General features: G+C 44.3%; 1 protein-coding gene across 2 annotated transcripts in view; it reads left to right on the top strand.

Moving 5' to 3' along the window:
• LOC144830993 (solute carrier family 26 member 10-like) overlaps positions 1-22,233 on the top strand; it is a 482,105-nt gene that overhangs the window by 208,163 nt on the left and 251,709 nt on the right. For both annotated transcript variants that reach the window (XM_078688957.1, XM_078688958.1), the window contains exon 5: positions 18,945-19,097. In XM_078688957.1, the coding sequence (XP_078545083.1) occupies positions 18,945-19,097 (153 nt within the window). The remainder of the gene's footprint in view (positions 1-18,944; positions 19,098-22,233) is intronic.

Below are 22,233 nucleotides of genomic sequence, written 5' to 3'. Positions count from 1 at the left end.
ATGAAATAACTGAATAATAATCATCAACATTTCTCTCCCTTATTTTACATAAAGAAAACAACATATATTCCGCCAACCAGATAACAACAAACCAAAGAAGAATCTGACTACATTTTTTATCAAAAACAAACAGCTACCAATAACGTAAATCAATTCTTAAAGTGCTATTGTAGTTAAAGTGCATGGATAGTGTAAGTGTATTAATTACTATTCCAACTCCAAGTAAGTGGTGCAGTAGGGAAAGTGCTGGATAGTCTAAAGGTATTAATTACTATTCCAACACCAGGTAAGTGCTGCAGTAGGGAAAGTGCTGGATAGTGTAAGGATATTAATTACTATTCCAACTCCAAGTAAGTGGTGCAGTAGGGAAAGTGCTGGATAGTCTAAAGGTATTAATCACTATTCCAACACCAGGTAAGTGCTGCAGTAGGGAAAGTGCTGGATAGTGTAATGGTATTAATTACTATTCCAACACCAGGTAATTGCTGCAGTAGGGAAAGTGCTAGATAGTGTAAGGGTATTAATTACTATTCCAACCCCAAGTAAGTGCTGCAGTAGGGAAAGAGCTGGATAGTCTAAGGGTATTAATTACTATTCCAACTCCAAGTAAGTGCTGCATTAGTGAAAGTGCTGGATAGAGTAAGGGTATTAATTACTATTCCAACAGCACTTAAGTGCCGCAGTAGGGAAAGTGCTGGATAGTCTGAGGGTATCAATTACTATTAATACTCCAAGTAAGTAATTCAGTAATTAAAGTGGTTAAAAGTGTATATGTATTAGATACTATTCCATTTCTGGGAAAGTGCAACATTTTAGAAAGTCTTGAATCTTAAAAATAATTGAGTAAATATTCTAACCCTGAGTAAATAATGCATTTTTAAATTAGCAACAATCTCTAAACGTATTACTCACCATTCATACTTCTCACAAAATGCTGTAGTATAAAGCTAAATGTTGTAAAAATAATTATAATTTTTATAAATACACAAAATTTCATAAAAACTCTTTTTTTCCCCCTCTAGAACATGACTACTCATCCAACTGCAAATTTTATTATGTCCCGAAAAGGAAACCGACTATTAAATCATGGAGGATACATTTATTGTAGGGAAAGAATACGTTTAACAAGGAATCATTGGAGGTGCGTGAATTACTTTTCAACCCGTTGCTTGGCAGAGCGGTAACGGTTGATGATATTATTGTAAGAACAACTGACCATAACCACTCTGCCTCTGCAACGGAGGTTGATGTAAGAGAAACGGTAAATGAGATGAAAGTAATGGCAAGCACCTCCAATGATTCCACAGGAACAATTTTAAGAGAGGTTGCTCAACATGTCCCTACACATATAGCAAGTAATATGCCTACCATCCATAATTTGCGTAGAATAATTCAACGTCAAAAGCAGGCAAGTAAAACCCAAACTAATATACCACATACCTTTTCAGACATAGTTATACCTCATGAGCTTACAATATCTTTTTCTGATGAATCTTTCCTTTTGCACGACAATGAAAACCCTCAGAAACGTATATTAATATTTAGTACTCCCCGTAACCTTGTAAAACTAGAAAGCAGTGAAATTTGGATGATGGATGGGACGTTTAAAAGCACACCCCATCCATTCACCCAAATTTATACAATACATGCTAAAATTAACAATAGTGTAATCCCCCTAGTATATAGTTTGCTGCCTGATAAAACTTCTGCAACATACACAGAATTTTTGTCTGTTATTAAATCCAAAACTCACCAAAGTCCTAGGAAAATAATTATTGATTTTGAATTGAGCATGATCAATGTGATGTCCAAAATGTACACGGATACCCAAATTCAGGGGTGTTTTTTCCATTTTTCCCAGGCATTCTGGCGTAAAGTACCAAAAACCCCCCTTGTTACAGAATATTCATCAAACAGCAAACTACAAGTTGAAATAAAAAAATTAACTGCTCTTTGTTTTGTCCCTCCCGAAAGTGTAGACGAATACTACACTGCCATTATAGAATCTGAGTATTATTTAAGAAATGAAGAAATATTGGCACCTATTCTAAATTATATGGAAGACACATGGATTGGACACCTAAGCAGATCGGGTCGCAGGAGGAAGCCACGTTTTCATGTGGAGTGGTGGAACTGTTATTCGAGTTGCTTACAGGGAGAGGCTAAAACAAATAATGCCATAGAGGGATGGCATAACTCCTTCAAACATGTAATTGGCAAACACCACCCAAATTTCTACTCTTTTTTGGAAACTTTGAAGAAGGAGCAAAGTTTCCAAGAAATGAGAATTTCTCAAACTCTCACAGGTAAACTAAACTCACGGATTACTCAAAAAACAAAGGAAATGTCTGAACGACTATTGGCAGTACTGCAACAGTTTTCGTTGTGCGTGGCTTTGGATTTCCTGGAAAATCTTGCAAACATTCTCTCTTTTTAGTTGTTATTATGACATTACTTTCCTGCTTTGCCCCAAAATTAATTCCTCATAAAAATTGAAATTGGCCTTTTAATTTTTAAAAAAATCTATTTTTTCCAAAAAGAAGTCGGGGTTCTTTTTTTTACTCAAATATTTTTTACACTCTATAAAACAATTTATTTGAGTGTTTTTGTACTATGTAGTGAAGATTCCATTTAGTTTAAAAAAAATTGTTTTTTTTTTACTGTTGGATTTTTTTAAAATGCATTCTTGATAAAATCTGTAAACTATTGTTTTCTTTCCTATTTCTCCTAAAATTGTTTTAATAAAGCTTCTACAAAGATCCTTTTTGTAATGGCAAATGGATTATATTCATAAAAAGGTTGTTATATTCAAAGATGTGCGAAATTAACGAAGACTTTTTTTTCTGACATTGGCTAAACATTTTTTTTTCAACAGATTGGAAATTTAATTTTTAAAAATTTGGAAACTATAATTTTTCAAACAAATTATACACATAGTATTCTATATTATTCAGATGATGTAAATGCTTGCATATTATTGTAAAATATTATCGCATTACTAATTTATTAAGATGCATAATATTTAACAAATATTTTCTTAAATGAATAACTATTCCTAATCATTTCGAAGATCTCAGACACATATTTCCAAATTTCAATCTCATTTTGATAATTACATCTCTCAAATATTTCAATCATAATCGCTCTCCAAAAATAAATCCAAGACAAAGAAACATAACTTTCTATCTTTCAACTTTTATCACCGAAATTATCCAAACTCCAACAAAGTTTGCTAATCTATTTTTACGTTTTCAAAAAACACGAACCAAATACCCAATCCATTTGCCTAAATCAAAACAATATCAAGCATACTTTTTCAAAGAAGCTTTTAGAAACAATAAATTAACCTCGAATTACTCTCTTTGATTTTCCGTAATGTTTTGGTACATTCAAAAATGCATTTTTAAACAAACAATTGATCAAAAATAAATGCAGCATAAATATAAAGCATATACAAGTTGCATAAACGTAAACATCTATTTACATATTTAAAATGTAATGTACTGTTGTTATGAAATATACATATCGATATTTTTGAACATGGAACCCGACTTAGACATATTCTCGATATATGTTTAGCGACATGCATTTTTAAGTTTATTTACATCTTTTTTTAAGAACAACCTCGACTTATTCTTCCCTTATAATAAATGTATTCCATTATAAATATTTTAGTTTATAATAAAGTTTAAAAAGTTTCCTACCTGGACGCAGATCTGCTTCCTGCTGCTTCCTCCAGCGATGCTCTTCAAAATGGCCGCCAACGCGCACTTTAACGTCATGACGTCGTGGCTGCCTACAACGATCAACAAGGGACTACTTTATTTGCAGAATAATATTTCTCCAGTATTAAGGGTGTCTTTCATAGATTCACATGCTTGAATATCCCCCGTCGTCGAAGTGGGAGTCCCACGGTACATAAAATAGCAGTATATATGCATGTATACATGAAAAATATAACTAATAAAATATACATACATATAGTGCAGTAAATTGTAAATTCCAAAAGTACCATAGAACACAATAGGCCCATTGAAAAGCCTAAGGGAGAACTCACTTTAGTAGCATATCAGAGTCATTATGTGTTGGATCACATTCCAGCCAATCAGGCTGTAGCCTCCTCTAGAACCTTCTCCTCAGAAGCCCAAGTCCTCAGATTTTCTACCGCACGTCGTGTGAAGGGAGTCTCCCTGAGCTCTGCTCAGTTTTCTTCAACTTTACCTGTTTTTTCTTCAAGAAAATGTCTTCAAACAAGAAATCTCTGTTTAAAGCCTGCCCTTCATGTGGTAAACTGCGCCTTTTCCACGAGGATCCACACAGTAAATGCATTTACTGTCTCTACCCAGACCATGAGGTGAAAAACTGTAAGTACTGTCGTACTTTCCCTCCTAAGACTCTGAGAGATAGAGAGGCCCGTCTCCTTCTGTGGCTACAGAAGTTGAGAACTTCGGAGTCTGTGGTTTCTGATGTGGAGAGCCTGTCATCTTTTGCTTCAAAGTCCTCTCAGAAGCGTGGGTCTGAGACCGAGGCTCCTTCTCCTTTTCTCAAGAAGAGTAGACTGTTGGAGTCCTCTAAGATTGTCTCCCCACAGGATTCGCTTCAGGGCACGTCTACGGGACCTGGTTCTCTGACGTCTGCGCCCAAAGCCTTACCTACCAGTAAGAAATCTGGTTTTGGCTCGTCGACGGGCTCGTCGTCGCGCCCGTCGACGTCTTCAGCGTCGACGAAATCCATTTCTACCACCTCCACGTCGACGACGACATGTTCCATGTCCACCGGCGCTACGTCGACGACGACCACCTCGTCAACGGCGACCTCGAAGGTGAGACCCATCTCTTCAGTGGTGAAGATCTCGTCGACGACCGGCAAGGATAGACCGTCGACGACGAAGCCGTCGACGCATACACCGTCGACGAAAACCAAGCCTCCACTCAGCGCCCCGTCGACGACGATGCCGTCGACGCACCCTTCGTCGGCGCATCCATCGTCGACGAAGACCAAGCCTCCACCCAGCGCCCCGTCGACGGGCCCGTCGACGGTGCCCCCGTCGACGACGTCTTTGTCGGCCAGCATTACTTCATCGACGGCCTCGTCGACGACTCTCATATCGTCGACGCCTTCGCCGTCGACGGCGAAAGCTCCACTCTCGTCGGCGAACAAAGCCCCGCACCCGTCGACGGGCTCGTCGACGAGCAAGGAATCCTCGTCGACGAAGAAAATCCCGTCCAAATCGCCTCAGGGCGTTGCTGACGGTGCCGCATTTACGCCAACGGGCTCGTTGGCGTCGCACCAACCTCTACCGAAGACAGCTTCCATCTACACAGTGGTTACTGCTTCTTCTTTGCGGACCATACCACTCATCCAACTGAGTCCTGTGAGGAGTGGTGCTCGTCTTCCAGACAAATTATTCCAGTCTGCTGGGGAAGAATCCGGAAACGATTCGGAAGTGGAAGGATTATTTAAACAGGCAACAAGTCCTTCGGATTTGAACATTAAGTGCCAGGAATATAGTGACGAGGGTGAGGTGTTGGACAATGTCGAAGATGGGACTGAATTGTTTCCTGTTGATACGTCCGAACCGGTGCCTTCAGAGCCTGTTACCCAGATACCTCTGTCCTTGGTGATGAACCTTCAGCACATGCTGGATGATTACAACCGCAGGTTTCCTTCTTCTACTCCTGCTTCTCCAGCACCACTGCCTCCTCCGCAGCCTCAACCGCACCTTCCTCAGGCACCTACACCAGTTTCACCGGCTTCACCGGATGGTACTCGCCCTGACACTGGAGATGAGGATCCGGATCCTCACAACACAGATGACGACGATAATGACGCCGACATGGCTGAGTGGGACGATTATAGGGCTCAAACACCTTCCACTCCGCCCACCTCACCTCTACATTCGCCCCCAGTGGACATGGCACATTTCCACAATTTGATGATCCGGGCTACAAAACGGTTTCATCTCAAAGTCGAACAACAACAGCACGAAAGTGATTGCTTTCTATACGACTTTAAAGACATCTCACAGAGGCAATCCCACACTATTCCAATCGTGGAATATATTTGGAAGGAAGGCCTTAAATTGATGGAACGTCCCAATTCTGTTCCTGCGGTCTTACCCAGATTAGACAGGAAATACAAAGCACCGGCGTCTTCTCCGGCCTGCTTAGTGTCTCAACCGAAGGCAGATTCGGTAATTACTCAGGCTGCGCAAAAAAGATCGCGCAATCCTGCTACGCCACTCACGTCTCCTCCTGATCAGGAAGGCCGCAAATTGGATTCCATTGGAAAAAAATTCACGACCATGGCGGCTACTACAGTGAGGGCGGCGAACACTCTGGCTATACTGGGCCGTTATGACCGCCAGATGTGGTCCGAGATTGCTGCATTGATTCCTCAGCTGCCTGAGGCAATCCGGACAGAGGCACAAGCGATTATCCACGAGGGAGAGTTGATTTCTTCCGAAATCATTGAGTGTGCACTCGATATTTCCTCCACGGGATTTCGACAATTGGCGGGGGCTGCAGTCTTGAGGCGTCAAGGCTGGCTGCGCTCTACCACTTTCCGTCCTGAAGTGCAGGCAAGAGTCCTAGATTTACCTTATGACGGACAATTATTGTTTGGCAAACATGTGGATGATGCCCTTGAGGCAATAAAAAAGGACACTGACACTGCGAAATCCCTGGCGAGCCTACAATACAAGAAACGGCCTTTTCGGGGTGCACGGGGTAGAGGCGGAGGCTCCTCTACTTTTCGTGGCTCAAGTCAATATCGTTCATTCAACACCTACAACGATAACAGACAGCGGGGTGCCTATCAATCTCAAACTCGACAATCCACCTCCAGGCCTTACCAAAGGAAATCCACTTATAGAGGTGGATCAAACACCAAAAAGCAGTGACTGCCTCAGACCCTTCCTTTTGCCGACCGTACATCTTGGAGGTCGCATCTCGAAATACTTTTACAAATGGTCTACAATCACCTCCGACCAATGGGTCCTGGACGTTATATCCAAAGGACATACCCTGGAATTCACCAAATTTCCACCCAATCATCCACCTTCGGGGCCACCACCCCCTCATTTCAAGGACCTTCTGGCCCAGGTGAATTTAATGATCAAAAAAGGAGCCATCGAACTAGTGCCGCAAGGTCAACGCGGCAAGGGGTTCTATTCCCGCTTTTTCTTGGTCAAGAAGAAATCGGGGGAATGGCGTCCAATATTGGATCTACGAGCTCTAAACAAATTTCTAATTTCAAAAACATTTCAGATGTTAACCCTGCTCCAAATTCTGAATTTTCTCAATCCAAGCGAGTTCTATTCCACAATCGACCTTCAGGACGCTTACTTCCATGTGCCAATCCACCCCAGACACAGGAAGTATCTCCGCTTCACGGTCGGACAGCTACACTTCCAATTCAAAGTCCTGCCATTCGGCCTCCGCTCGGCACCAAGGGTTTTTACCAAGATCTTGGCCCCTGTAGCTGCCTTCCTACGTCTCCAAGGTATCCAATTTTACCCATACCTGGACGACTGCCTCATCAAGGCAAGCACTTTTCACCAGACGGAGCAGCACACTCAAGTTTGCGTCTCCCTTTTCCACGCCTTGGGGTTTTCAATCAATTGCCAGAAGTCACATTTTCAACCTTCGCAACGGAGAAATTTTCTCGGAGCCTTGCTAGATTCTCGGCAGGGAAAAGTGTACGTTTCCCAGGAAAGACAGGACCGCATGTTAATGATGGTGCGCTCCCTCCAATCAAAGCTGTCCGTTTCTGTCCGAATGTTCAAATCATTCCTTGGCATGGCATCCTCGTGCATCCACCTCATTCCAAATTGCAGATTGCACATGAGGACTCTCCAGGAGGAACTGGACAGGCAGTGGAAACAGGTGTCGGGGTCCTTCGAGGACAAGGTCCTTTTAACACCTCGCATACAGAAAGCGCTGGAGTGGTGGGCTCACCCTCCACACATATCTGCAGGCCGTTCATTCCAGGACGAACCCCCAACTCTGACGCTTACAACAGACGCGTCTCTCGAAGGCTGGGGAGCGCATCTCGACGGCATGTCTGTGAAAGGGAAGTGGACAGCAATCCAACGAACTTGGCACATCAATCGTCTGGAACTCTTGGCGATTTTCTTAGCCCTCAAATCTTTCCAGAGGTTAGTGCGGGGACACACTTTGCTGGTGAGGACGGACAACACCACCAGCATGCACTACCTCAACAAGCAGGGCGGCACGAGGTCTCTTCCACTTTCTCAACTAGCACAAGAAATATGGGATTGGGCGATCCAACGTCAAATTCATCTCACAGCCATTCACGTGCCAGGCGTGGCCAATGTTCTGGCGGATTCACTCAGCCGAGCGTCATCAGACAATCACGAGTGGGAACTCAATCAGCCCACGGTCGAGTACATCTTCCGGCGGTGGGGCCAGCCACGGATGGATCTTTTCGCGACTGCTGTCAACAAGAAATGCCCACGCTTTGCAAGTCGGCATCCCCACAGAGAGTCGAGCGGGAATGCATTTTCGATCGATTGGTCGAACGATTTCATCTATGCTTTCCCTCCACTTCCTCTGATCCCTCGTTTGTTACACAGGATGAGGTTCCAACCTTGTCGCATCATCCTGATCGCACCCAAGTGGCCGAGACGTCCATGGTTCACGGACCTGCTCCTCTTCTCGCAGTCCGATCCGTTGCCACTCCATCCTCTGCCGCACCTCCTCACGATGCAGCAGGGACAAATTTGTCATCCGGATCCAGCATACCTTCAACTCCATGCCTGGAACCTGAGTACAATGAATTTGCACGGTTGACTATTGACAAGGACTGCAGGGAGGTGTTAGCGCGGGCTCGCGCTCCCTCCACCATAAAAACGTACCAACTCAAGTGGAAACGTTTCTGTGTCTGGTGCCGCACCAAGGATTTGGACCCAATGACTGCAAAACCTGAACAAATTTTACCTTTCTTTTTATCCCTGGCAAAATCAGGTCTTTCCCACTCAACTCTTAAAGTGTTTCTGGCGGCGATTTCCCGTTTCCGCCATGATGGTTCCACATCTTTATGTTCTTCAAGGATCATTAAACAATTTTACAAGGGCCTTTTTAGGATGTTTCCACCTATCCGTCGCCCTCCGCCTGCCTGGCGTTTGAATTTGGTCTTGTCTCAACTACTTCTACCACCATTTGAACCTATTCACTCAGCAACTCTTAAATTTCTCACGTGGAAAGTTGCTCTTTTACTCGCCTTAACGTCCTCAAGACGTGTCAGTGACATCCAGGCGTTTACCATACAGCCTCCTTTCTTAAAATTCTCCAAAGAGGCTGTGACATTACGAACTAATCCTAAGTTCATCCCGAAGGTTCCCAGTGACTTTCATCTCAACGAACCTGTAATTCTGAAAACTTTCTTTCCTGCTCCGCAAACTCCAGCTGAGCGGTCATTGCATTCATTAGATTTGAAACGTTGTCTCAAATTCTACATTCAACGAACTGCACCTATCAGAAAATCTGATCAATTGTTTGTGGCATATGGTCCAACTTGCAAAGGACAACCTGTTACCAAGCAGACTATAACCAGGTGGATCTCCTCTACCATATCCTTCTGCCACCAACGGGCTGGAAAGCCCCTTCCTGCTCCTGTTCGAGCTCATTCAACTAGAGCAGTGTCTACTTCGGCTGCCCTTTTTGCGGGGGTACCCTTACGCCAGATCTGCAGAGCTGCTACTTGGTCGAGCAGCCATACTTTTACTAAGCACTACTGCCTGCAATCAACAGACGCCGCGGATGCGGCAGTGGGTCAAGCGGTGCTGCGGAATCTTTTCCAGTAAAGGTGAGCCTCTGTTGCTACCCACCTCCAGTCATAAAGGTTTTGTTTTCTAGTAATAATGTTTTGGTATTTATTGTTTATTACCATATATATTTACCTTCTTTGCTTGATGTATTACCTTTATGACTTATGTGATCATTTACTGCTTTCTACTCTATTCAAGCATGTGAATCTATGAAAGACACCCTTAATACTGGAGAAGAACTATAGTTACTTACCTGTAAACTGTGGTTCTCCAGTATTGGTGTCTTTCATAGATTCACATGCGACCCTCCCATCCTCCCCTCAGAGGCTCTCTTCTCCTCAGGCACTTTTACTTACTCTGTGCTACGAAAATCTGAGGACTTGGGCTTCTGAGGAGAAGGTTCTAGAGGAGGCTACAGCCTGATTGGCTGGAATGTGATCCAACACATAATGACTCTGATATGCTACTAAAGTGAGTTCTCCCTTAGGCTTTTCAATGGGCCTATTGTGTTCTATGGTACTTTTGGAATTTACAATTTACTGCACTATATGTATGTATATTTTATTAGTTATATTTTTCATGTATACATGCATATATACTGCTATTTTATGTACCGTGGGACTCCCACTTCGACGACGGGGGATATTCAAGCATGTGAATCTATGAAAGACACCAATACTGGAGAACCACAGTTTACAGGTAAGTAACTATAGTTCTTCTTTGTTTTATTGTTAAAATTTTTTACGTGTGGTGCAAAATGTTCAAAAAATATGTAATAAATGTAATAAAAAAAGTACTTTCATTGAAAAAGATATTTTTTTAAATAAAAAATTTCCAAATACATTTCTGCCTCTGTTGTTTGTATAAATTTTTTTATACTGTTTATTATTAATTAACTACATTGTATATATATTAACTATAATGTCTCCTTACCTGTTTTCTTGCTTCTTTTTCTTTCTTTTCTCACTCTATCCTCTTCATTTAATCATCCTATAACTGTATTGCGGGACCTATATGCAATGTCATTGAAATAAATGAAGGACAATTCCTACCATAGGAAACAATGTTAAACCGTGGGAACCAAAATTTCCAATATATTTTTGATTAATTTATTAATGTTAAATTTACATAAAATATTGCTAAATATTACAAACATTTTCTTTATTATTTTAAATTATAAACATTATTTTTTTAAATAAATTTAAAAAAAATTTGATTTTTTTATAAAAATTACATGTAAGTGATAAAAAATTAAATATAATATCAATAAAATCACATAAATTAATACCAATATATAGTAACTGATTTCATACTGACTTTTTTAAAATATTCCATTATTTCTAAATAAAATAAATAAATTATTAATTAAATAAATATAATTTTAATAAATTAATTAATTAATACATGTCTGGCATTATAAAAATAATAATAGGGAAAAGAGCTATAAATAAAGTATACTATGTAATATAATAATATATTATTTTATTCAAAATTAATACTTGAGTTTTAAATAATTAAATTATTATTTAAATAAATATAGTTTAAATTAATACATGTTTGCAAAATTAATACTCGAGTATTAAAAATAAACTAGTAATTGTTATCATACTTACTTTGTAAAAGATTCCAATTGTATTAAATAAAATAATTAAAATATTAAATAAATAAATTAAATAATTCTTAATATTTAATATTCCAATTTTAGTAAATAAAATAATGTATTTATTATTTAATATTCCAATTTTAGTAAATAACATAATTAATTGATTAAATAAATCAATATAATGTAGCAAAATTAATACTCGAGTACTTTTACCACGCATACTTTCAAATTAATTTATTCTTGTATGTTATTATAAAAATAAAATTATATTTAAAAATAATATTATAAGTAATATTATTAAATATGATTTTAGCAAAATTAATACTCGAGTATTAAAAATACAACTCAATTATTTATTTAATTTATATGAATATTAATAAACAAAAATAAATATTACACATTAAAAAAAACGAAATTAATATTAATTAAAACATGTCAATTAATGCGTTGTAAAGTACATGCGTTGTAATGATACATGCGTTGTAAAAGTATGCGTTGTAAATGTATGCGTGGTAAAAGTATTTGCGTGGTAAAAGATGCGTGGTGATGGTATTGCGTGGTAAAAAATGCGTTGTAATAGATGTATACCAAAGAGAAGGCCCATGCTGTCAAGTCATATGTGTGATGTGCAGAGGGGTAACTGCAGTCCATCTGAGAGGTCTAGCATAGAGCCCAGGAGGCTGAGACCATGGAGGGATTGAAGAAGTAAGGGTGCAAACACATGCATTATATGGGACACAATCATTGGGGGACGTTGACAGACACAATCATTCAGTGGATGCCCTCCACACCATCCTCCAGGAGGACAAAGCTGCCCAGGAATCACAATGGGATATTGTGACAAGCAGGAAGAGCTGTTCGTGCAGGAGGATAGCTGTGCCCCCGAGAGGTGGCAGTATAGCTGGCAAGGTAAACCAGGGTGTAGCCCCCTCGCTGTAGGATGGGGCAGGCCTTGTAAAGCAGGTGGGTCTCCTGCAGGAGCACAACGAGAGGGGTGTGGTGTTTAAGGGTACTGGAACACAGTCCCATGTTTGATTTTGTTATTGAGGCCATTAAAGTTCCAGTAGAGGGCAGTGAGGAACTCAACAGTATTTGTCATAGGGGATGAGTTCTAAAGGAGCGGGCAAGTGGGATTGGGTAGGATGTGCAGCTAGCAACTGAAAGAAAAAGCAGAACAGAATGCATAACCATTGGAGCAGTAGAACACCCCAACATAACTCCCCCCACCCCACACTACCACCCCAGAAGCATCTGTTGCTTCGTTACACAACACAACAACCAATTACAATGCAGAAACAAGTCAAAAGAAACCCAACTGAACAAAAGATGATAAAAGGATACAGTGGTGCTGGTGATAGCAATGTGGAAAGGAGACAGTCAAAGTCACAAGGTTAGGTCAGGCAACAGCTGGAGGGCCTCGGGCGTCCAGAGAGCCACTAGTCAAGGAGGGCGACATGGATCTTTACATACCCCCCCTTTGGGGACTGAAGAGGGGTACCTTTGGGAGTTCTGTCGATCGCATGCACTTCCTGGGGGTGGGGGCTTCTTTCCCCCGCATAAGTAGAGCCCATTGGGGTCGATGGAGCTTTGCATTTAAGTGGAGGTTGTTCCATAGTCCAGGTGAGGGCCTCCACTGGGGTCAAGAAGAACCAAGAATTTGAGTCATAGAGCACCTTGAGCCATAGAGCACCGTTGTTGCACTGCACAGGTTTAGTCCAGGAAGATCATCACAGGACTTCCCTGAAAGTGGAGTTCCCCCATCCCTCGGACCCTTCGAAGTATAGTGTCCCAGTCATTGCAGTTCAGGAATTTGGCTATCATGACCGGACCCCCCCACTTCTTTAGAGAATTTCACAAAGCACATGTTTCATCGGTGGGCCTCCTCAGCTCAGGTGTCCAGTGCCTCCAACATCATTGAAAGACGATGGACCGTCAACTTGGGCTCCCTGACGTGTCCTCCAATTTAGTGACTCGGGCCCCGTTTCCATGACCGACCACTCCCTTAAGGTCTTGGCATAAAAAGGAGACATTCACTCCCAGCTCGCTAATATTGGTTTTTAGGGCAGAAAGCGAGGCTTGGATGGTCTGTAAGATGGCACCGGGTGTTGTCAGGGTTTGGAGGGAAGGCAGGTCAGTTCAGCAAGTTTAAGGATCCCTGGGCGGCCGTGGAGGGGGCTGTGTAGTGGTCAATCCTGGTCTGTGACTAAGGGTCTAGGGTTTATTGTGGCCCATGGTGGCCATGTGAACTAGAGGGGGTGAACCCATCCAACAGGTAAGTTTCAGGTGCATCCATGGGTAAGTGGGGGAGGGAGAAGGCAGTCCTGAAGGAGGTATTACAGGGTGACGGATCGTGTTCTCCTCAAATCAAGGGTAGGCCACCAGGAGACTAGGGGTCCTCCGGTGTTGACCCAATCACCAGGCTCATGCAGCACCAAGTACAAGAAGGGATATGCTTTCAAGATAGCATGTGCAGACCTTGAAGAATCTTGTTTGCCCCATCCCAGCCTGCTTGACCCCCACAAATCCAAATGGGGGTAGCAAGAGCAACCAGGCTACAGTTCCCAGGGTGGTGAACGTATGAGAAGGGCTGAGGAATGGGGGAGGCATAGTGTGGCAATGTCCCTCAGGGGGTCCGAGTCCCGGAGATAAAGGGCCGCAGGCAGGGTCCTCTCCCCAAGCCCATACAGTGAGAGACCAGTCAAAGTAGAAGACCAGGGCCATGGCTGGGGTGTCATCAATTGAGCCCAGTCTCAGCCCTCCTGTGATCCCGAAGGTGGAGGAGGGAGCCCGGTTAATGGAGAGTCCACCGGGAATGCAAGGGCACCCTGCTTTCCCCCTCACAGGCTGCTGTTCCTTTGTGTGCCCCCTTCTACCGTGTTCCTCTGCGGTTAGGTCCCTTGTTAAGCTCTCCCCACTGCTAGTCCCCAGGCCTTAGAGAGTTGGATGGGGAGGTCGCCACCACCGCAGCCAGCATTGGTGATGAGTGCAGAGGCATGGGTCATTGTGCAGCTCTGAGGCCCACCTCCTGCATGGCCTGAGCTAGGCCTCACGCACGTGGCTTGATAGATGCTTCTGGTGCAGTTTGCTGTTGGGTGCCTGGTTGTGCCAAGAAGCGGGCTGGATACTACTCCTGGCATGGGGGGAGTAACGAAAGGAAGGGTGAAGCCCGAAATCTCCACCAGCACCGAGGATTTCTGCCGATTCGGCGATGTGGCTGGGCACTGCAGATTCGCTAGGCAGGATGATTTCAATGCCGGTAGCCCTGAGATGCTACGCCTGGCTGAGGTCCACTGGCTTCTAGGGCAATGTCCAATTGACTCTTTTGGACATGCCCTTTGATGGCCGTCGCTTGTTTGGTGACAAGGCAGATAATGCGCTTTAGCGCTTCAAGGACTCTAGAGCTATGGCCAGATCCTTGGGCCTCGTTACCACCACTCCCCCAAAGCACTCTGCTTTTTGCCCCTTTTGTGGCTATGGAAGGGGTGCCCCACCACGTTCTGACCAGAGCCACAGGCCTGTGCAGGCTGTCCAGCCTCTGTAAGGCCGAGGACGTGGGACCCACGGGCGTGGGTCTGGGGGCCAGCGGGCAGGCCTGTCCACCAGTGCCCCCTCTGCAGCAGCCTCCAAACCTTCCTAGACCAACCTTTCAGGGCCACCATTTGCCAGAGGGTGGCAGGATCGGCCATCACCTCCCCTACTGGCACAACATCACATCAGATAGGTGAATTTTTCAGATAGTCCAAAGGGGCTACTCCCTCCCCTTCAAGACTACCCTTCCCTCCATGCCACCTACATTCCATCGCATGTCAGAGGATCCCCTGGCCCTTCTCCGTCAGGAAGTTGCAGCTCTCTTGGCCAAGGGAGCCATTGAGCGAGTCCCTGTGCCAGAAGTAGGTCGTGAATGCTACTCTCACTACTTGCTGGTGCCCAAGAAGGACAAAGGCCTGCATCCTATTTTGGACCTCAGGGACATCAACCTCTTCCTCCAGAAGGAGAAGTTCAAAATGTTGATGTTGACTCAGGTCCTGTCTGCCCTCGACCCTTGAGACTGGATGGTAGCGTTGGACTTGCAGGATGCTTATTTTCAAATCCCCGTCCTGCTGGCACACAGACATTACCTAAGGTTCACGGTAGCCACAAGCATTTTCAGTTTACTGTGCTCCCTTGGGCCTTACCAGCGCCCCTCGGGTGTTCATGAAAGTGATGTCGGTGATCGTACCTCATCTGCGCAGATCAGGGGTTTCAGTCTTCCCCTATCTTGACGACTGGTTGTTGAAGGCGAGCTTGCCCCAAGCTGTCGTCACCCACCTCCAGATTACGGCGGACCTCCTGCATTCGCTGGGGTTCACAGTCAACGTGCCGAAGTTGCACCTGAACCTTTCTTAGAAGCTTCTTTTCATTGGAGCAGTTCTAGACACAGTGCAGTTTCTGGCCTGTCCTCCCGAACATCAAGTCAGGGTATTCAGGCTATGATAGCAATGTTCCAGCCTCTATCCCGGATTTCGGTGTGAATGACCCTGAAGCTTCTGGGCCTCATGGCCTCCTGCATCCTGTTGGTGGATCATGCCAGGTGGCATATGCGGGCTCTGCAGTGGGACCTGACATTCCAGTGGGCACAGCATCAGGGGAATCTGTCCGATGTCGTCCAGATCTTGGCGTGGACTGCACATCAGTTGCAGTGGTGGCTCACGAACCAGGATTGGGTCAACAGCAGATCCCTCTCCCTTCCCCACCCAGATTTCACAGTGGTGACAGATGCGTCACTCATGGGATGGGGCGGCCACATGGTAGGTGGAGATCAGAGGCCTCTGGTCTCCGGCGGAGTCTGGGCTCCACATCAACCTTCTGGAGCGATTTGTCTTGCACTGAAGGCATTCCTTCCCTCTGTCAAAGGAAGAGTAGTGCAGGTGTTCACAGACAACACTTCCGCCATGTGGTATTGCAACAGACAGGGCAGAGGGGTCGATGACCCTCTGTCAGGAAACCCTTCGTCTCTAGAAGTGGCTGAAACATCAGAGCATGTCCCTTGTGGTTCAACACCTGGCAGCTTCCCTGAACGCCAGGGCGGACGAACTCAGCCGCCGGTGCTTGATGGATCACAAATGGCGTCTTCACTCAGAGGTGGTGCAGGTTTTTTTTCAGCAGTGGGGAGAACCTTGGTTAGATCTGTTTGTCACCGAAGAGAACGCGCAATGTCAGCAGTTCTGCACGTTGGAATTTCCAGGGCGGCACTCGCTAGGTGACGCTTTTCATCGCGAGTGGAGTTGCGTTTTTCTACACTCCTTTCCACCTATACACCTTCTGCCTAGAGTGCTGAAGAGGATCAAGCGTGACCGGGCCCAAGTAATTCTTGTGGCTCCGGACTGGGCACGAAGAGTCTGATATACCGAGCTCTTGAACATGGCCATCAATCCTCCGATCAGACTGCCCCTTCGGGAGGATCTTCTGTCACAGCAGCAGGGGACGGTCCTTCACCCGAACCTGTCCAGCCTCCATCTTCTTGCGCGGAGATTGAGCGGCGACTGTTGACAGCTTTTGACCTTCCTCCTGAAGTCTGTAATGTTATCTTGGCAGCCAGTAGTCCCTCTACTAAAACAGTATATGCCTGTAGATGGAACCCATTTGTGGCATGGTGTGCAGCAAAGGCTGTGGATCCCCTTTCTGCCCCGCTTTCTGAGGTTCTCCTCTTCCTGCTTTCTTTGGCCCAGCAGGGCTCTGCTCTGGGCACCTTCAAGGCTATCTTTCGGCCATTTCGGCCTTTCTTCGCCTTCCTGATCTGCCTTTTATTTTCAAGTCCCCTATTGTAAATCATATCCTTCAGGGCATTACTCACCAGTTTCCTCCTAATCCTTTTGTAATGCCCCAGTGGGACTTGAACCGTGTTCTGACTTACCTTATGTGCATTCCCTTCGAGCCGCTACATAATTGTCCTCTCAGACTCTTGACCTTAAAGACTGCTTTTCTGGTTTCCATCACTTCTGTTTGCAGGGTGAGTGAGCTTCAGGCTCTTTCTTCTAAGCCTCCTTTCCTTGCTGTTCATCCATACAAGGTTGTCCTTCGAACTCAACCTTCTTTTCTTCCCAAAGTGGTTACCTCTTTCCACAGAGAACAGACCATCACTTTGCCCAACTTCTTCTGGCCCGCATCCTTCTAAAGAGGAGGTGAGGCTCCACCGTCTGGATCATAAACGTGCGCTTTCATTTTATCTGGATCGCACAAAACAATTCCGGGTGGATGATCAGCTCTTTGTTGGCTACGTGGGCACCAAGAAAGGTTGGGCCGTGCAAAAACGAACCATCTCTTGGGTCGTTCTTTGCATTCAAATGTGTTATTTCTTGGCGAAAAAGGAACCTCCAGTAGGGTTGCGCCCCATTCCACCAGGGCGATGGCAGCCACTACTGCTTTGGGATGTGGAGTCCCCCTTCATGACATCTGCCAGGCAGCCACGTGGGCTTCATTGCACACGTTCACTAAACATTATTGCCTGGACAACCAAGTCCGGAGAGACGGCTTCTTTGGCCGCTCCATTCTTCAGGTCTTCCTGGTATGAACTTGGTTCACAGACTCACCTCCGGGGTTGGTATTGCTGGGGTATCTATTCTAAGGTAAGGAATCCATAACTAATAGTCTCTTTTAGATGAACAAGTTACTTACCTTCGGTAACAAAATATATCTATAAGAAACATATATTAGTTGTAGTTATAGATTCCTCTCCCCGTTCTGCGAACTGACTTCTAGAGTAAGGAACTCCCTTTCAGGGCCCTAGTTTTATGCACCAGTGGTCTGTGTCTTGCATGGCTCTGCGCTTCTGTCGTGCAATGTCTTGTAAAGAACTGACGTCAGCACACAGAGGTGGTGTCTAAGTAGATACCGCAACGTCATTCCGGCGACCACTACTCCAATGACGAACGCGGAGTCGACCAACGCCACCTACCGACGTGCAGGGGTACTGCTAAAGAAAAATTCTCCAGATCCAGTCCAATGCCTTGGGGTAATGCTAAGGTAAGGAATCCATAACTAATATATGTCTCTTACAGATATATCATTACTGAAGGTAAGTACCTTGTTCTTCCCACTGAAACACCATCTTAACTGCCAGCAGCAAAGATGCACAGCAGAGGCGGCCCTCGCCTCTTTTTGATGACAAGCTGATCTGGGCTGACCAAGCAAGTACTGGAGAATGAGCGCAGCCCTAACACTGGCTTCCAGTATTTGCATTTCCCCAGAAGCCTGTCTCCATCTGCTCTTCTTCATCGACAAGTAGGTCTCCCCCTCACGCACTGGATGCAGATTAGACTTTTTTTAGTTGCTGAATGTACAGTAGGACTCCAGAGGGACGCTGCTACATGACGTGGTGCTAGCTAAGACTTAACTTGAAGTTTGTGTACAAGATTTATTCTGATTACTTCCGGTCTCATCTGCCACCACCATGTGTAGTGGTGTCTCACAGGGCTCCCCTGCTTCCTCAGGTGAAAAGGTTGTAAATTTCGGAATCAAGGAACTAGATTTCCTACAACAAAACTAATTAATTCTGTCTCTCTCTTTTTCCAGACCTTGGCCTCGGTCTTCAAAGCGCTATCCATGACAAACATAGCAGAGCTCGTCATTTCCTGCCTCTGCCTGGCGGTGTTGTTACCCATCAAGGAAATCAACACAAGGTTCCGGAGCAAGCTGCGGACACCCATCCCAGGGGAGATTGCAATGGTGGGTATCACAGCCGTGCTTAAAGCTGCACTTCTATCTAGGATCTCAGAAACAACAGGAACCTGTAGATCCTATACTACAAACAGCACTGCAGATAAAATAATGCTGGCCACCTTATACACTCTAAACCCAGACCTATGCTTATAAACAAAAGATTATGTATTACCAATAAATCCAGTGTTTAACCATTCTCCTGGGAGTAATGAAGAAGCTGCTTGTTTGGCTCCTTGCTTTAAGCTGTATACATCCACTAATTTGTTCATTGTAGTGGCATCAGCAGTGTTGTGGAAAAGAAAAAGAAAAATGTATGGTTGGGACGCTTGAATCATTCTCAGTCACTGGGGATTTACCAGTCTTTTGTTTTTTGGTCACTGCCATCACTAAGACTACCCTCATGAAACTTACACTTAGTCGAATCCCAAAATGCCCATCCAGCCTGAGTGGCTGGACCATGCTCCCTTTGAACAGGATAACATACCAGTGAGGTGGAGCTTGTAAGGTACCTGCTGCCCGTACCTGTTTACAAACATTGGTAGACAAGAATTTTTGCCGAAATATTAGGTTTCCTTGAGGTAGTCGTAACAAGGAAAACATTTTCATTTCTCCTTGTTTTCCCAACTTTGCATCTTCACTGCATTGTACAGCGCACATGGAAAGTGAGAAAAGCCTTAAAGCATAGTTTTGTGCTGGAAGGGCCCCCTTCCAGTGCAAAACATATGCTTCAGAGAATGCACATACCCTTGCACTATGGGCCAAGGGTGTGAGCATTGGTGCATGGCTGCCGAAAGTGCGCCAGCACACGGGGAGAGAAAAAAGGCACAACATCTTTTTAGAAAAGTGGTCTTTCTCTTTCTTTGACACAACTTTGGTGCAGGATTGCCTTGTATCAAAGAATACAAAACCTGTGCCTCAGTCTCACACAATCTCACTCACTACATGTCATGTGATTTTCACTCGCGTTAACTTACGCACACATGCTTCCACATAAAGACACACTTACACACACATACGTACACTCTCTCTCACTTAAACGCACTTTCACTGACAAGCATGCATACAACATACACTAAAAACGGGGTTTGTTTACCACATCTGCCACTAAAGACCCTAAGTTTGCATAATTTTTTATTACACTGAGAGTCAATAATAGAATATTATTCACTATTAATATAATGATAATCAGGCAGGTGCTCATGAATGCGGATCCACCCCTGTATTCTTGCACTGATTTTGCCACCTCTAAGGCCGGGGATCGCAAAGTCAGTACCAGAGGTTATTTTATTTTTTATTATTTATTTATTTATTCAAAGTTTTATATAGCGCGAACAAGATCCTTACAGATATCAGAGCGCTTCACAAAGACAGGGTAGGGGCAGTAGGAATGAACAGAGATAATAGAAGCAATATAATAGTCACTGACATGGTAGGATAATAATAACATACATAAAACATATCAATATACAAACAGGTAAACAAGTAATATAAGACGGCACCAGTCATTGACCCCACTACAGAGGTGTTCAGGTACACCTTGGGTGTGTGGATGGCTTATACCAATGTCTTAGTGTATAGAGAACACTGAGTGGGGGCATCGGGAGAGTGAATCAGTAAACCAAAGTGTAACATATATTGGTCGGTATTAAGAGAGTAGCGTAAAAGTGTCCCCCATCAAGTAGAAGTATAGTGCCAAAGGACAAGGTGAGCAGTGATACAGAGCAATGCAGAGTCTCTGATCCAGCACCTATAAGGATCAGGAGATCTTGGCCAGAAGGATGGTTTTCACCTCTTTCTTGAATAGTGCGGTGGAGGAGATAAGCCTGGTTTCAGGAGGGAGCGCATTCCAGATCCTGGGTGCCATTCCTGAGAAGGAGCGCTTGTATGTTTTCTCTTTCCGGAATCTACGAGGTTTCAGGAGTAGATTTTTTGTACTTCTATTGGATCTCGAACCTCCTGATATAGACAACTTTTGAGCGAGGTAGTTGGGTGCCTTGTGGTGCAAGGCCGCGTGTGTCATAACAGCAATTTTTAGCTGTATTCTGGCTTCAAAAGGCAGCCATTTTAGAGACTTTAAATCTGGGGATATATGCGAGTGTTTTCTTGAGCCAGTAATGAGTCTCGCGGCAGCGTTCAGTGAGGCTCTTAAGGGTGCTGTTGTGGATAGTGGGAGTCCGCTGAGGGCCACAATTCCGTAGTCTATTCGAGGGATGACTAAAGCTTGTACAGCAGTTTGGAAGTTTGGTTGCAAGGGGGAAGACAGGGGTCGCAACTGCAACCCCATGGGGACAACTAAATGGTGTCCATGAGGGTGAGTGACAATCAAAGTAAAACATACACTGGTTTAATTTGGAGCGAGTCAAACTCACAACGTGAGACTAACAGGCAGGAGAGAAGAGAGAATCATGAGGACCACTCAAAATATGTTTTCTCTGATAGAGTTATCAATGCGAGGGAAAAGGAGGGGCATAGCTATCAGAGATGCAACTGGTGCAGTGGTACTACGGCTAGGAGATGGGATGGGGTCCAGCCTGCCCTGCACCAGGCTGCAGTTATATTAAAGGCCACCACTCAAAATGTATAAACCACAGCCGACCTGGGGCCTCGCTCTATGTTTACTTTTCAGGGAGGTTGAGTGGGATACAAGGGGCGAAGGGGAAAAGAGAGAAATGGAGTAGAGAAAGGTATAAAAGCAGCGGATTTAAGATAGGGGAGACGAAGAGGAAAAACATTCAGAATGGGGAAGGGAATACCGCATAACGAGGAGAGAAAAAAAGAAAGGAAAGGAGAAGCAAACGGTGCAAAGGAAGAGAAAGCGCCACAATTAAGTATCCTGGGAGAAGGGGATATTAACGAGTAAGGGACAGAAAAAGGGAAGCAAAACACAGGGTAAGGGGGAAAGAGGATAGGAAAGTCCCACTTCATTTCAATCTCTGTTCTCTCTTCTACTAAACATAGTGTTGGATCTTCTTAATTCTTTACATGCCTCTCATGCATCTTCTCCTATTATCATTGGTCTACCACAACTCCTAACCTCTCCTCCTAAATCCTCTCTTATTTATAAATGTATTTTACTTCAAAATATATTAAAACCCAAATCTAACATTGAATTGCTTTGGGAGAAGGACTTTGGTCTTAATTA

This window comes from Lissotriton helveticus, chromosome 1_1 (genome assembly GCF_964261635.1).
Source record: "Lissotriton helveticus chromosome 1_1, aLisHel1.1, whole genome shotgun sequence".
In the NCBI taxonomy this organism is placed as follows: Eukaryota; Metazoa; Chordata; class Amphibia; order Caudata; family Salamandridae; genus Lissotriton; species Lissotriton helveticus.
Note: the sequence above shows the minus strand (reverse complement) of the source record. Positions and strands in the feature narration are given on the sequence as shown.